Here is an 11,189-nt window from a genome sequence, read left to right as displayed (position 1 = left end):
GGACTGTCTACTCTCATTCTTTTCAACCAGGAGGGATGTGCTGGGGATGGGGAGGTCACACCATTGGAATGGGGAGGGAGGTCTGCAGCTGCGATTTTACTCTTTCCCCTACCCTCTGTTAACTGTCTTCATTTACTGTGGGCCCATCCCTCTGACTGGCACAGAAATACCTGCAAATATGTATGTGGGTGGATGTGTATGGGGTATGGGCGTGGAGGAGGGGGTTGGGCAGATGAGAGGATAAGTGGTTGGATGGACTGATGGATAAATAAGTGGAAGGTTGCTTGGATCAATGATGGAGAGGTTGAGAAATAAATGGGCAGATGGATGGAGAGGTGATTGGATGAATAAATGGATAGATGAATAGGTCGGAGATATAAGTGGACAGATGGATGGCCAGGAGAATGAATGGATGGATGAGCAAGAGTAAAGAGTAGGTAAATAAGTGATGGGCAGGGCTATTGATGGACAGATCGATGGGTGCAGGGGATATGTAAGGATAGGGTGGCAAATAGGTGGGTGGGGTGAATATGCAGATGGAAAAGTGAATGGGTGGATAGGGGGATAGGTAGAGCAATTGGTTGTCTGGGTGGGAAAATGGATGGATAGATGCGTAGGCGGTGGGCAGAAGGATGGAGAAATGGTCAAACAGGAGTGTGATGAGTGAGCAAACCAAAGATTATGTGGGTGGGTAGATGATTGAAAGGGGAAAACTGGTCCTGCCTTATTTCTCCCCCACTTCACCACACCTCTAATTACTAAAAATTTGGCTTCCCTTGTGTGCCTTGCCCCACACCATCCCCTCTCACATCACTCCATTTAATGCCCCCACCCACCCACAGCGGGGCAGTCAAGTTGGGGTAACTCCATCCGACAGCTGAGGATGCAATGCAAGTCACTTGCTCAAGGACACAGCAAGTCTGTAGCAAAGCTGGGGTTCAGACCCACCCATGGTCTGAGGCACTGGGTACCCATTGCTCTGTGGCACCTGGGAGCAGAGCCCTCTAGGGGACAAGACTTGAGTCAAGGCTCCTGGACACAGATGGATGAGGCAGACTGCCCCCTCAGAGAGGGGTCTGCCTGGGAAAGAACCCGGTATGGGGGTGGGACCTGGCTTGTCCCCATCCTGGCTTGTCCCCATTCATACTCCTTTTACTCCCTATTTCCCTGTGTGAAAACTGGATGGTGCTCCATTCCCACATCAACAGTCTTGGTCAGAGCTGGGCTCTAACCCGCGCGCCCCCACACCCAGGGAGTAATCTTTGGGGTCCTGGCCATCTAGAGAAATGCCCCCACCAGTCCCTCCATCCACCCCCTTCTCCAGCCCTTCTACTGCATGGGGGCAGGGAGGGGACACAGCGCTGCATCATTCCCCATGGCACTCCGCTCTGGGGCCATTAACAGACGCCTCCCCATCGATCGGATCTGCTAAGTGCTGCTGATTCAGACGGGTGGGGGTGGGGGCCCCTGGGGGCAGAGGGGGTAGGCGCTGGGCAGGAAGAGGGGGGAGTCCAGGAAGGAGGTGGGGAGAACTGGCAGAGCTCCCTGCCACCCCCATTTTCCAGATGACGCGACTGAGGCCCAACCAGCTTTGTAGGAGGCGGAGTCTCCCCAGGGTCCCTCTCAGGCTGTCCTAGGGGAGGGGGCTCTGGGAGCCACGAGGCCCCTCCCTGCCTCTCTCCAGCTCCCGGCGAACTCAGAGGGGCGGGGAGAGAGAACCAGAGGAGGAGGAGAACTCGGGCAGCTCTGCAGAGGGGGGCAGGAGCTCCGGTGTTTGGTACCCCCAGCCCCACCGCTGTGGCCGCTGCTGCAGCGGGGACTCAGGTGAGGACGGCCCTTGGGGAGGGGGAGGGGGCCACCAACAGTGCTGTCCTTGTCCTTCCCTGGGCCAGCCCCCACGCCCCAGCCTGTCCTGGGATAGTCCCCAGGGGTTCTGCTGAACCTGGTCCTTCCAGGGAGCCAGCCCCCTCCCCCTGCCTGTGCTGCCTTCTCCTCTCCCGGGCCTGGCTGTGGCTGCTTCTCCTCTTCTATCGCCGCTGCTGCTCCGGCCACTGCCCAGCACACACCGCCAGCCCCTCGGGGTGTGGTTTCCCCAGACCAGCCCCTAACGGTGGGACGCAGCTTTCCCCACCCCCCAGGCCTCCCCCTGCTCCTCCCGCAAGGCCCATCAGCCCCCCCTCTCTGGAGACACACCCAACTCTCTTCAACACCCCACCCCGCTCTCCAACCCATTTGGGGGGGGGAACCCCCTCCTCCTAGTCTTTATCCATCCTCTGGATGCTCTGGGGCTGTGCCCAACTTCCAATTGAGCCCCAGGGGGCTTCCTCAGGCCCCTTTCCTCCTGGAACTCTTGAGAGGATGGACTAGACTTTCTCAGCAAATCCCCCCCATACCCCTCTCTCTCTCAGACACCTCTCAGTCTCTGAAAAATAACCTAGCCACAAATTGACCCCTTTGGACACCCCACTCTCTCCTCCAGCCCCCTAGGGGGCTTCACCTGACCTTCCTTCCCCAGAACTCCTGTAGAGTGTAGACACCCCCCCCTCAGGCTATTCTTGGCAGCTCCAGGCACTCCCAAGACACCTTGCAGCCTCTTTACAACCTCCTGGTTCTATAGCCACCTCTTCTGAGAGCGAACCCCTTTCCTGAAACCACAAGGGAGCTCCAATCCCCTAATCTTTTCCCTAGAAGTCTTGAGGGTGTGGAAGAGCTACCTCGCTTTTCTCAGGCCCTCTAGACAACCCCCCCCAAACACTCTCGGCCTCTTTTAAACACCTCTGGTCCCATTTCTACCCCTCTGTGGCTGCCTCTGTCCCCTCTCCAAGCCCACGAAGGGGTCCCAGTCTCACCTGCCATCAGAACTCCCGAGAGTGTGGACAACTTCCTGGGGTTTCTTGCTGCCCCCCAAGACACCCCAGATCTCTTGCAGACACACTGCTGAGCCCTCTAGAGCCATCTCAGTCTCTCCAAACACTCCTTCAGACGCTTCTTGGCCCCTCTAGGCGCCCCTTTTCTGCTCCTCCCCATGCCCCCTAGCCCCTTCTAGGCAGGTCCCCCAAGAGGTCCCCCAAGTCCCTCTCAGACCAGCTAAATGCCCCCCAAGCCCCTGACCGTCTCTCTAGTCCCTCCTGGTTCCTCTCAGCCTCTGTAGACACCCCCGTTTGCTTGTGCGAGTGGCCCAGGGCCTCTCCAAGCCCCTACCATCCTGGAGACAGCCACACTCTCCTAAAGGCCACCCCCCAAGTCTCCGTGGGCCTGGGGAGCGGCAGGATGGCGGCGGGCGTGGCCACGTGGCTGCCCTTCGCCAGGGCGGCTGCCGTGGGCTGGCTGCCCCTGGCCCAGCAGCCCCTGCCCCCTGCACCGGGAGTGAAGGCTTCCCGAGGGGATGAGGTTCTGGTGGTGAACGTGAGCGGACGGCGCTTTGAGACCTGGAAGAACACTCTGGACCGCTACCCAGACACACTGCTGGGCAGCTCGGAGAAGGAATTCTTCTATGACGCCGACTCTGGCGAGTACTTCTTCGATCGTGACCCGGACATGTTCCGGCACGTGCTGAACTTCTACCGCACGGGCCGACTGCACTGCCCGCGGCAGGAGTGCATCCAGGCCTTCGACGAGGAGCTGGCCTTCTACGGCCTGGTGCCCGAGCTCGTGGGCGACTGCTGCCTCGAGGAGTACCGGGACCGCAAGAAGGAGAACGCCGAGCGCCTGGCGGAGGATGAGGAGGCCGAACAGGCGGGGGACGGCCCCGCCCTGCCGGCCGGCAGCAGCCTGCGGCAGCGGCTCTGGCGGGCCTTCGAGAACCCGCACACGAGCACCGCGGCCCTCGTTTTCTACTATGTGACGGGCTTTTTCATCGCCGTGTCGGTCATTGCCAACGTGGTCGAGACCATCCCGTGCCGCGGGCCCGCGCGGCGGCCCCCAAGGGAGCAGCCCTGCGGCGACCGCTTCCCCCTGGCCTTTTTCTGCATGGACACGGCCTGTGTGCTCATATTTACGGGCGAGTACCTCCTGCGGCTGTTCGCCGCCCCCAGCCGGTGCCGCTTCCTGCGGAGTGTGATGAGCCTCATCGACGTGGTGGCCATCCTGCCCTACTACATTGGGCTCTTTGTGCCCAAGAACGAGGACGTCTCGGGTGCCTTTGTCACCCTGCGCGTGTTCCGGGTGTTCCGTATCTTCAAGTTCTCCAGGCATTCCCAGGGCTTGCGGATTCTGGGCTACACACTTAAGAGCTGTGCCTCTGAGCTGGGGTTTCTCCTCTTTTCCCTTACCATGGCCATCATCATCTTCGCCACTGTCATGTTTTATGCTGAGAAGGGCACAAACAAGACCAACTTTACTAGCATCCCTGCGGCCTTCTGGTATACCATTGTCACCATGACCACACTTGGGTGAGTGCAGACTCTGTTGGGAGCTGCCCAATCAGCTACACACTCACTTTTTTTCTGTAAGATTAAAGAGGTTAGATAAATTATCGCTTTTTCTCCATTTGCGCCTCGGTCCGCTCTTCTCTAAAAATGGAGGGAGTTGGACTAATCTCCAAAACCCTTGCAACTCTGGCAATGCCTTCCCTTTCCAGGTCAGTTGACTCAGGTTCCAAGGATGTTCTTAGCTGCACTCTTTCTGTTGATCTTGTTCTCTCTGGACCTGTTTACCCCCTGTGTCAAATGAGAAATGATGATCCCTTCATCATCTAGAGGGGATTTGGTGACGTCATGGTTGTGAAAGTTCTCTGAAAGTTTCTGTTGTAGGATACCTAGGTACTGGCTTTCCATTACCTCCTTTTCCCATCTTGAGGACCCATGTCTCCCAAACATCCAGAATCATCCGCTGTATGGGGTACTACCTCTGTGGCTTTGTGATTCTTGATGTGCTCCAGGATGAGGTATTTTCTGCATTATTTTTTTGTAGTGTTGATCCTTGAGAGGGAACAGTTGGGATAAAGGCATCAAATGGAATCACCAAACTCATGTTGTTCTTAAAGACATTGTCTAGGGCAGATACTGCAATCCTTCTCTAAATTTCCATCGCTGAGGTAAGGTGTACAGTTGCTGCTCAGGATCTGTTGGATGGATGAGTTGGGGCTTGCTTGGTGCTTTAATACAAGTACAGAAAAGTTGATTCGAGGTTTTTAAGGAGTAGAAATTAATTCCAGTCGAAGGTTCAGAATTGGATCGACAGTGAGCCCTGAGAGTGGGTTGGAACTGGGTCTTGGAATGCCTTTTACCCTAGTGAGTCCTCACAACAACCCCAGGAGGGTGGACAGCTGCCTGCGTCTCATAGTTGAGGACACAGTCTGAGATGACACATCACAGACCAGAAATGGCCAAGTTGGAGAGACTTCTAAATGAGTCAAAACAAAGAAATAAGGAGCAGCCATTCTGAAGGGGGGGTCACGGACTGAGCAAAGGCCTTAGAGGCTGGGACTGCGGAGGCTGGGCCTGCAGGGTGGGAGGGGGGAATCTAACTGGTCCCATGGTCAGAACAAAAATATGCTGTGTGATCTTGAGCTAGTTATGGAACCTCCCTGAGCTTTGGTCTCCCCACCCCGACCCCGTGAAACAAGTTGGTAAGATTGGCACTGTACCATCTCTGTGGGAGAGGAGGTGGCATGGAAAAAAGGAGGAGGGAGTTTCCAGGCTCCCCCCCCCCTATTTTTTTCATATGAGAACAATTTCAAGGCTTCTTCTGGGGTAATAAGATGGGGTCCTACTTAGAGAAGGCAAGACAGATGTAAGCAAAACTAACAGAGCACTTCTCCCGAGATTCAGAGCCCCTCAGCTGGCTTGTGGTGCTGGGACTCTCTCCCCAGGAGACTATATTTACTGCCTATGACTTCCTCCTTCTCCCCTCTGCTTGGTATTAATAGATTTCCAGCTGACTCAGATGCTCAGTGCACAGCTCAGATGGGGGCAGCAGATGGTAGGAGCCACGGGCCAATTTCTCATTTGACCCCCACTGGTGGCCAGAGAGGTCTTTCCCCCATTTTGCAGAGCAGAGAAACTGAGGCTCAGAGAGTTTCAGTGCCTGGCCGGGGTCGCAGAGTACATCGGGTTGGATGGGATGGAGTGGTAGAACGGACAGGTGGGTGGGCACTTTTCTTGACCTTGGCTTACTTCCCCTGGCCCCAGCTATGGAGACATGGTGCCCAGCACCATTGCTGGCAAGATTTTTGGATCCATCTGCTCCCTCAGTGGTGTCCTGGTCATTGCACTGCCTGTGCCAGTCATCGTGTCCAACTTTAGCCGCATCTACCACCAGAACCAGCGTGCTGACAAGCGCCGAGCACAGCAGGTAACTGCCTCTTCTGTCTTTGTACCCGTTACCCATTCCCCACACCCCAAGCTAGTGCACTCTGTGTCTGCCCATCTGACCCTTTATATTCTCCTTTCTCTGTAGAAGGTGCGCTTGGCAAGGATCCGGTTGGCAAAGAGTGGTACCACCAATGCCTTCCTGCAGTACAAGCAGAACGGGGGCCTCGAGGTGGGGAGGGGCCTGATTTGGGGTTGGGGGTGAGCAGTGACAGGAGGAGGAAGCTTCTGACCTCATCCCTCTGCTCCTCCATCCACTCTAGGACAGTGGCAGTGGGGAGGAACAGGCGCTGTGTGTCCGGAACCGTTCTGCTTTCGAGCAACAACATCACCACCTCCTGCATTGTCTAGAGAAGACGACGGTGAGGCCTGATGAGAGGTGGTGTGGCAGAATGAAGGGAGGGGTTCCTCTGCGGCCAAGCCAGATCCCTCCCTGGGATGGGGGGCTACTTCTTGTGGAAATCACACAGGGCTTTCTGGAAGAGGCCCCAGTACAGCTGAGCCTTGCAGGGTGGGCAAGGGAAGGGAAGTGAGAGTGACTTCCAAAAAGGAAGGAGCAGCCTAAGCAAAGGCCTAGGGGTAAAGCCAGTTCCTCTGTGCTGCCTTGTGACCATGCCTCTCATCTTCCCACAGTGCCACGAGTTCACAGATGAGCTAACCTTTAGCGAGGCTCTGGGTGCTGTCTCACTGGGGGGCCGCACCAGTCGCAGCACCTCCGTGTCCTCCCAGGCAGTGGGGCCTGGCAGCCTGCTGTCCTCCTGCTGCCCCCGCAGGGCCAAGCGCCGTGCCATTCGCCTTGCCAACTCCACTGCTTCAGTCAGTCGTGGCAGCATGCAGGAGCTGGACACACTGGCAGGGCTGCGGAGGAGCCCTGCCCCTCAGAGGTAAGCACTCCCACCTGCTGGCTACCCCCTGGGGAAACTCAGAGCATGGACCGGGTTGGGGAGGGGCAGGGTCTGAGATTTCACGACCTTGACCTTCTGGAATTTATATTCTAGTGGAATGAGACTGTTAATAAACACACAGATGATGTAGTGTGTTAAGTGCCAAGAAGAAAAATAAATCAGGGCTGGGGGACAGAGTACAGAACAGGGTATAATACAGTTTATTTTTTTAAAGATTTATTTATTTGTTTATCTATTCATTCATTCATTCATTCATTCATGAGAGACACAGAGAGAGAGGTGGAGACATAGGCAGAGGGAGAAGCAGGCTCCTCACAGGGAGCCCAATGTGGAACTCGATCCCCGGACCCGGGATCACACCTGGAGCCAAAGGCAGATGCTCAACTGCTGAGCTACCCAGGCGTCCCTATGATGCAATTTAAATAGTGTGGTCAGGGAAGGCTTTGTCAAGGTGACTGAAGGAGGGGAGGGAAGGAACTGTATGGATATCTAGAGGAAAAGCAGTCAAGACAGAGCAAACAGCCTGTGCAAAGGCCCTGAGGCAGGAATGGGTCTGCGTGTTTGAGACACAGCCAGGAAACTACTATAAGTAGAGTGGAGTGAGATAGGGGGAGAATAGTAGGAAGTAAAACCAGAAAGGAACAGGGACAAGGTTGTGTAGATATTACAATAGATCATTGTGAGAATTTAGGCATTGTCAGGAGTCACTATAACAAAGAACATTTTTGTATGTGTGCTCATTATGTTCCAGGTGCCATTCTGAACATTTTGTAGCACTTCTTATTCTCATTTAATCTCCACAGTGACCTATGAGGTAGGAAATACTGTTATTCCCATGTGTGCTCATTATGTTCCAGGCCAAATACTTTGTAGCATTTCCTATCTCATTTAATCTCCACAATGACCCTATGAGGGGGCATGTTATTCCCATGCTACAGATGAAAAAGAAAGGAGAGGTTTAGAGGGGCCAAAGTGAGACCAGAATTTTAACCCAGGACCTCCTGATGCCAGAGCCCTCACTGGGCACTATCATAATTGAGGATGTAGGTGAAGCATTTGGCACAGTGTCAGGGACCCAGTAGGCACTCAATAAATGTCATGATTGCTGTGGCAAGTATTAAGATGACCTTTTAAGAAGATTGTGTCTCCCCACCCTTATCTACAGCCGCTCAAGCCTCAATGCCAAGCCCCATGACAGCCTTGACCTGAACTGCGACAGTCGGGACTTTGTGGCTGCCATCATCAGTATCCCTACCCCTCCGGCCAACACGCCAGATGAGAGCCAACCTTCCTCCCCCGGTGGTGGCGGTGGGGCCAGCAGCACCCTCAGGAACTCCAGCTTGGGCACCCCTTGCCTCCTCCCAGAGACTGTCAAGATCTCTTCCCTGTGAGCTGTGGGCCCGCCCATCCAGAGGGCCCTCTCAGTTCTTGGGGACTCCTTTCCAAAGCCATATTTTGGGGAGGCGGAGAGGGGCAGGCCTGGGGACCCCTTCTGCCCCCCACTGAGAACTATGCAATGGAGTTTCATGGAATGGCTTACCTGTGTGGGGAAGTAACCAGGGAAGGGGAAACTTTCCCCACCCCAGATAGTTTTTCCAGGGGGCACTGAAGTGCTGGGCTTCCTCAGCAAACCCCCCCACCCCCCAGCCTCCTTGCTCCAGCACACTGGGACTGGCCTCTCTCCCCCCAGCTGGCCTCCTGCATGCTGCTCCTCTTGGGCACCTGGGCTCCCACCTGATATATGAGCTCTGGCCTGAGAAGGAGGGATGAGATTTCCTCTTCTATCTGGCTGGGCTGTGGAGGTTTGGGGGTTCAGAGAACCTTCACCTCTGATCTGGCCTCTGGGAGACATCCCCACCCTCCACGAAGCCCAACACCTCCCTGATTCTGAAGCTTGGAATGCAACCACAGGCTTCCTGGGCTGTGGCCTCAGCAGTGACCTGCCACCATCCCCTGCCCTGCCTTGGCTCAGGGGTCAGGCTGCCTTTCCCAGTACACACAGATAGCACAAACACTACTCCCCTCTCCTGGCTGCTGGAAACAGGTCCCTTCAACCCTGTCCTCTGCTGGGCCCCCAGCAAACTCGAGCAATAGCAGCTGCTGCTGTGACATTATGCAAAGCCCCTGCCCAGTCTGCTGCAGTATTTACACCTGCCCTAATCAGAGGGGCCACCTCCAACTCCTCCTCTCTTCTCCTCTGGTTTGCTTCCTTTCTGGGTTGGGCTGGAGTCTGGACTGGCTGAGATAAGAGCCTAGTAGCCAGCGAGAGCTGGGCTGTGTTTGAGATCATACCTGATTCCATGTTATTGGGCAGGAGTCTAGAAGCATCAGGGGCTGAGACCTGGGTTGTTCCCAAACTCTGGGAGTTGTAGGAGGGCAGGAGGGACTTCTTGATCTCTATCTCTTCCTCCTCCTCCCCCACCCCAACAACACCTTTTCACATATTCCTCTTTCTTTTCCCTCTCGGGTCACCTTCCGGAATTCTGTGTCTGCTCTCAGGCTGAAATCAGGCATCATCTCAGGTTCCCTGTTCCCCAGCACTGTCCCCGTGGAGCTGGTGGCTGCCAAAGATGTAGTTTCCATCAGTCAATAAAACCTGAGAGGAGAGATGAGGATGAGCACCTCCTGGCTCTGTGGGTTCAGAGGCTGGGTTGGGCTGAGGGGTTCAAAGTACTCTGGTTTCAATTTCTTTCAACTTGGAGAAAGGCTGGTATGGGTGCAGGTATTGGGAGGTCGATGGTTGGTGACATGTTCTGGAAGATGGGGATCTAGGAGAACTTAAAAGAAGGTGGTTTGAAGAACTGAATCTACAGCCAGCAAAGCAGGCCAGGAAGTCTGGAGACATGCCCCTAGGACAGCATCTGCTCCAGCTCTCTCACTCACAGATGGGGAAACTGAGACCCAGAGTGGCATATGCTTGGTTAGAGGAAACTGAAACCCAGGCTTCCTGACAGCAAATGGCTCTGAACTGAATCTTAATTAAAAGCATCTCTCAGGGGCACCTATCTGGCTTACAGCACGCAGCTCTTGATCTGGGGTTGTGAATTCAAGCCCCACATTGGGCCTAGAGCTTACTTTACAAAAAAGAACTCAAAAAAGAAGAAGGAAATCTCAGTTTGGCAAACTCCTCTTCCTTGTGGACATCTACATTCTCTCTCCTGGGTTACTGAGCTCTGTGGAGGACTGAGAAGACAGACCCTGGATTTGGGTTGACCTGGGTTCCAATCCCTGGGTGAGGGAGTCATTTAAACCTTCTCTTGCCTCGGGTTGCTGATCTGTAAGATAATAATCATTTATTCACCAAATATTTTATTACCTGCATATCATGTGCTAGCCCTAGTGATACAAAGATGAGCAGAGAAGACATCGTCTCTGACTGACAGAAGTGAGCATGGAAGGCAGACAATTAAGCAATTACAATGCAGTGCTGGAGATTGCAGAAGCATGCAGATGACAGGAGAACTTAACCCAGCCAACACCCAAAGAATGAGGTGGCAAAAGGATAAAAATGTTTCAGGTGGATGGAACAGCATATAGAGGTTAGGGAGCAAGCTCAGGGCTTTGGGGGAACTGAAATAGTTCAGTACAACTGGAGGAGAGTGTGAGGCTGTGATGAGAGTAAGGATGTAGAGATAGGCCTGATCACAAAAAGCCTTTGAAGCTATGATACAGAGTTTGGGCTTTATCCTAAGGATAATGGGGACTTCTGAAGGCTTATACACAGGAGAGTCAAGAGGTTTCAGAAGGAAGAGCAGTGAGGTGGCTTTTGCAGTAGTCCAGTTGGTAGGTGATGATGGTTTGGACCATGTAGTGGTGGTCAGAGCTGGAGGGTCGAGATTTAAGAAGTAGAACAGCAGGACTTGGGATTGACAGACATGTAAGAATTGAGGAAGAGGGAGCAGACCAGGTTGACTCCCAGGTTCTGGCTTGGACAAAGGCTGAGTGGGGGTGCCACTCACTGTCAAAAGGAACA

General features: G+C 54.4%; 1 protein-coding gene across 3 annotated transcripts; it reads left to right on the top strand.

Annotated features, from left to right (window-relative positions):
* The first annotated feature begins 1,582 nt into the window (after positions 1-1,582).
* On the top strand, positions 1,583-9,834 carry KCND1 (potassium voltage-gated channel subfamily D member 1). Of its 3 annotated transcripts, XM_025468706.3 has the most exons (8): positions 1,583-1,824; positions 3,143-4,391; positions 6,132-6,294; positions 6,400-6,483; positions 6,575-6,673; positions 6,945-7,195; positions 8,382-8,603; positions 9,716-9,834. In XM_025468706.3, exons 2-8 carry the CDS (start codon positions 3,271-3,273, stop codon positions 9,807-9,809), a joined length of 2,034 nt encoding a protein of 677 aa, XP_025324491.1. In that variant the 5' UTR covers positions 1,583-1,824; positions 3,143-3,270; the 3' UTR covers positions 9,810-9,834. The 3 variants fall into 3 exon arrangements, with proteins under 3 accessions (XP_025324491.1, XP_035568272.1, XP_025324492.1); XM_035712379.2 differs by lacking the exon at positions 1,583-1,824 and having other exon boundaries at positions 1,831-4,391; XM_025468707.3 differs by lacking the exon at positions 1,583-1,824 and having other exon boundaries at positions 1,831-4,391; positions 8,382-9,834.
* The last annotated feature ends 1,355 nt before the right edge of the window (positions 9,835-11,189 follow it).

This window comes from Canis lupus, chromosome X (assembly GCF_003254725.2).
Source record: "Canis lupus dingo isolate Sandy chromosome X, ASM325472v2, whole genome shotgun sequence".
In the NCBI taxonomy this organism is placed as follows: domain Eukaryota; kingdom Metazoa; phylum Chordata; class Mammalia; order Carnivora; family Canidae; genus Canis; species Canis lupus.
The sequence above is the reverse complement of the archived record's forward strand: the minus strand, read 5'-3'. Positions and strand labels throughout refer to the sequence as shown.

Bases quoted from the DNA above. Each gene is read 5' to 3' on its own strand.
- KCND1 (XM_025468706.3), top strand. From the start codon at position 3,271: ATGGCGGCGGGCGTGGCCACGTGGCTGCCCTTCGCCAGGGCGGCTGCC. The intron at 6,295-6,399 runs GTAACTGCCTCT...CTTTCTCTGTAG, and splicing joins ACAAGCGCCGAGCACAGCAG to AAGGTGCGCTTGGCAAGGAT. The intron at 6,674-6,944 runs GTGAGGCCTGAT...ATCTTCCCACAG, and splicing joins ATTGTCTAGAGAAGACGACG to TGCCACGAGTTCACAGATGA.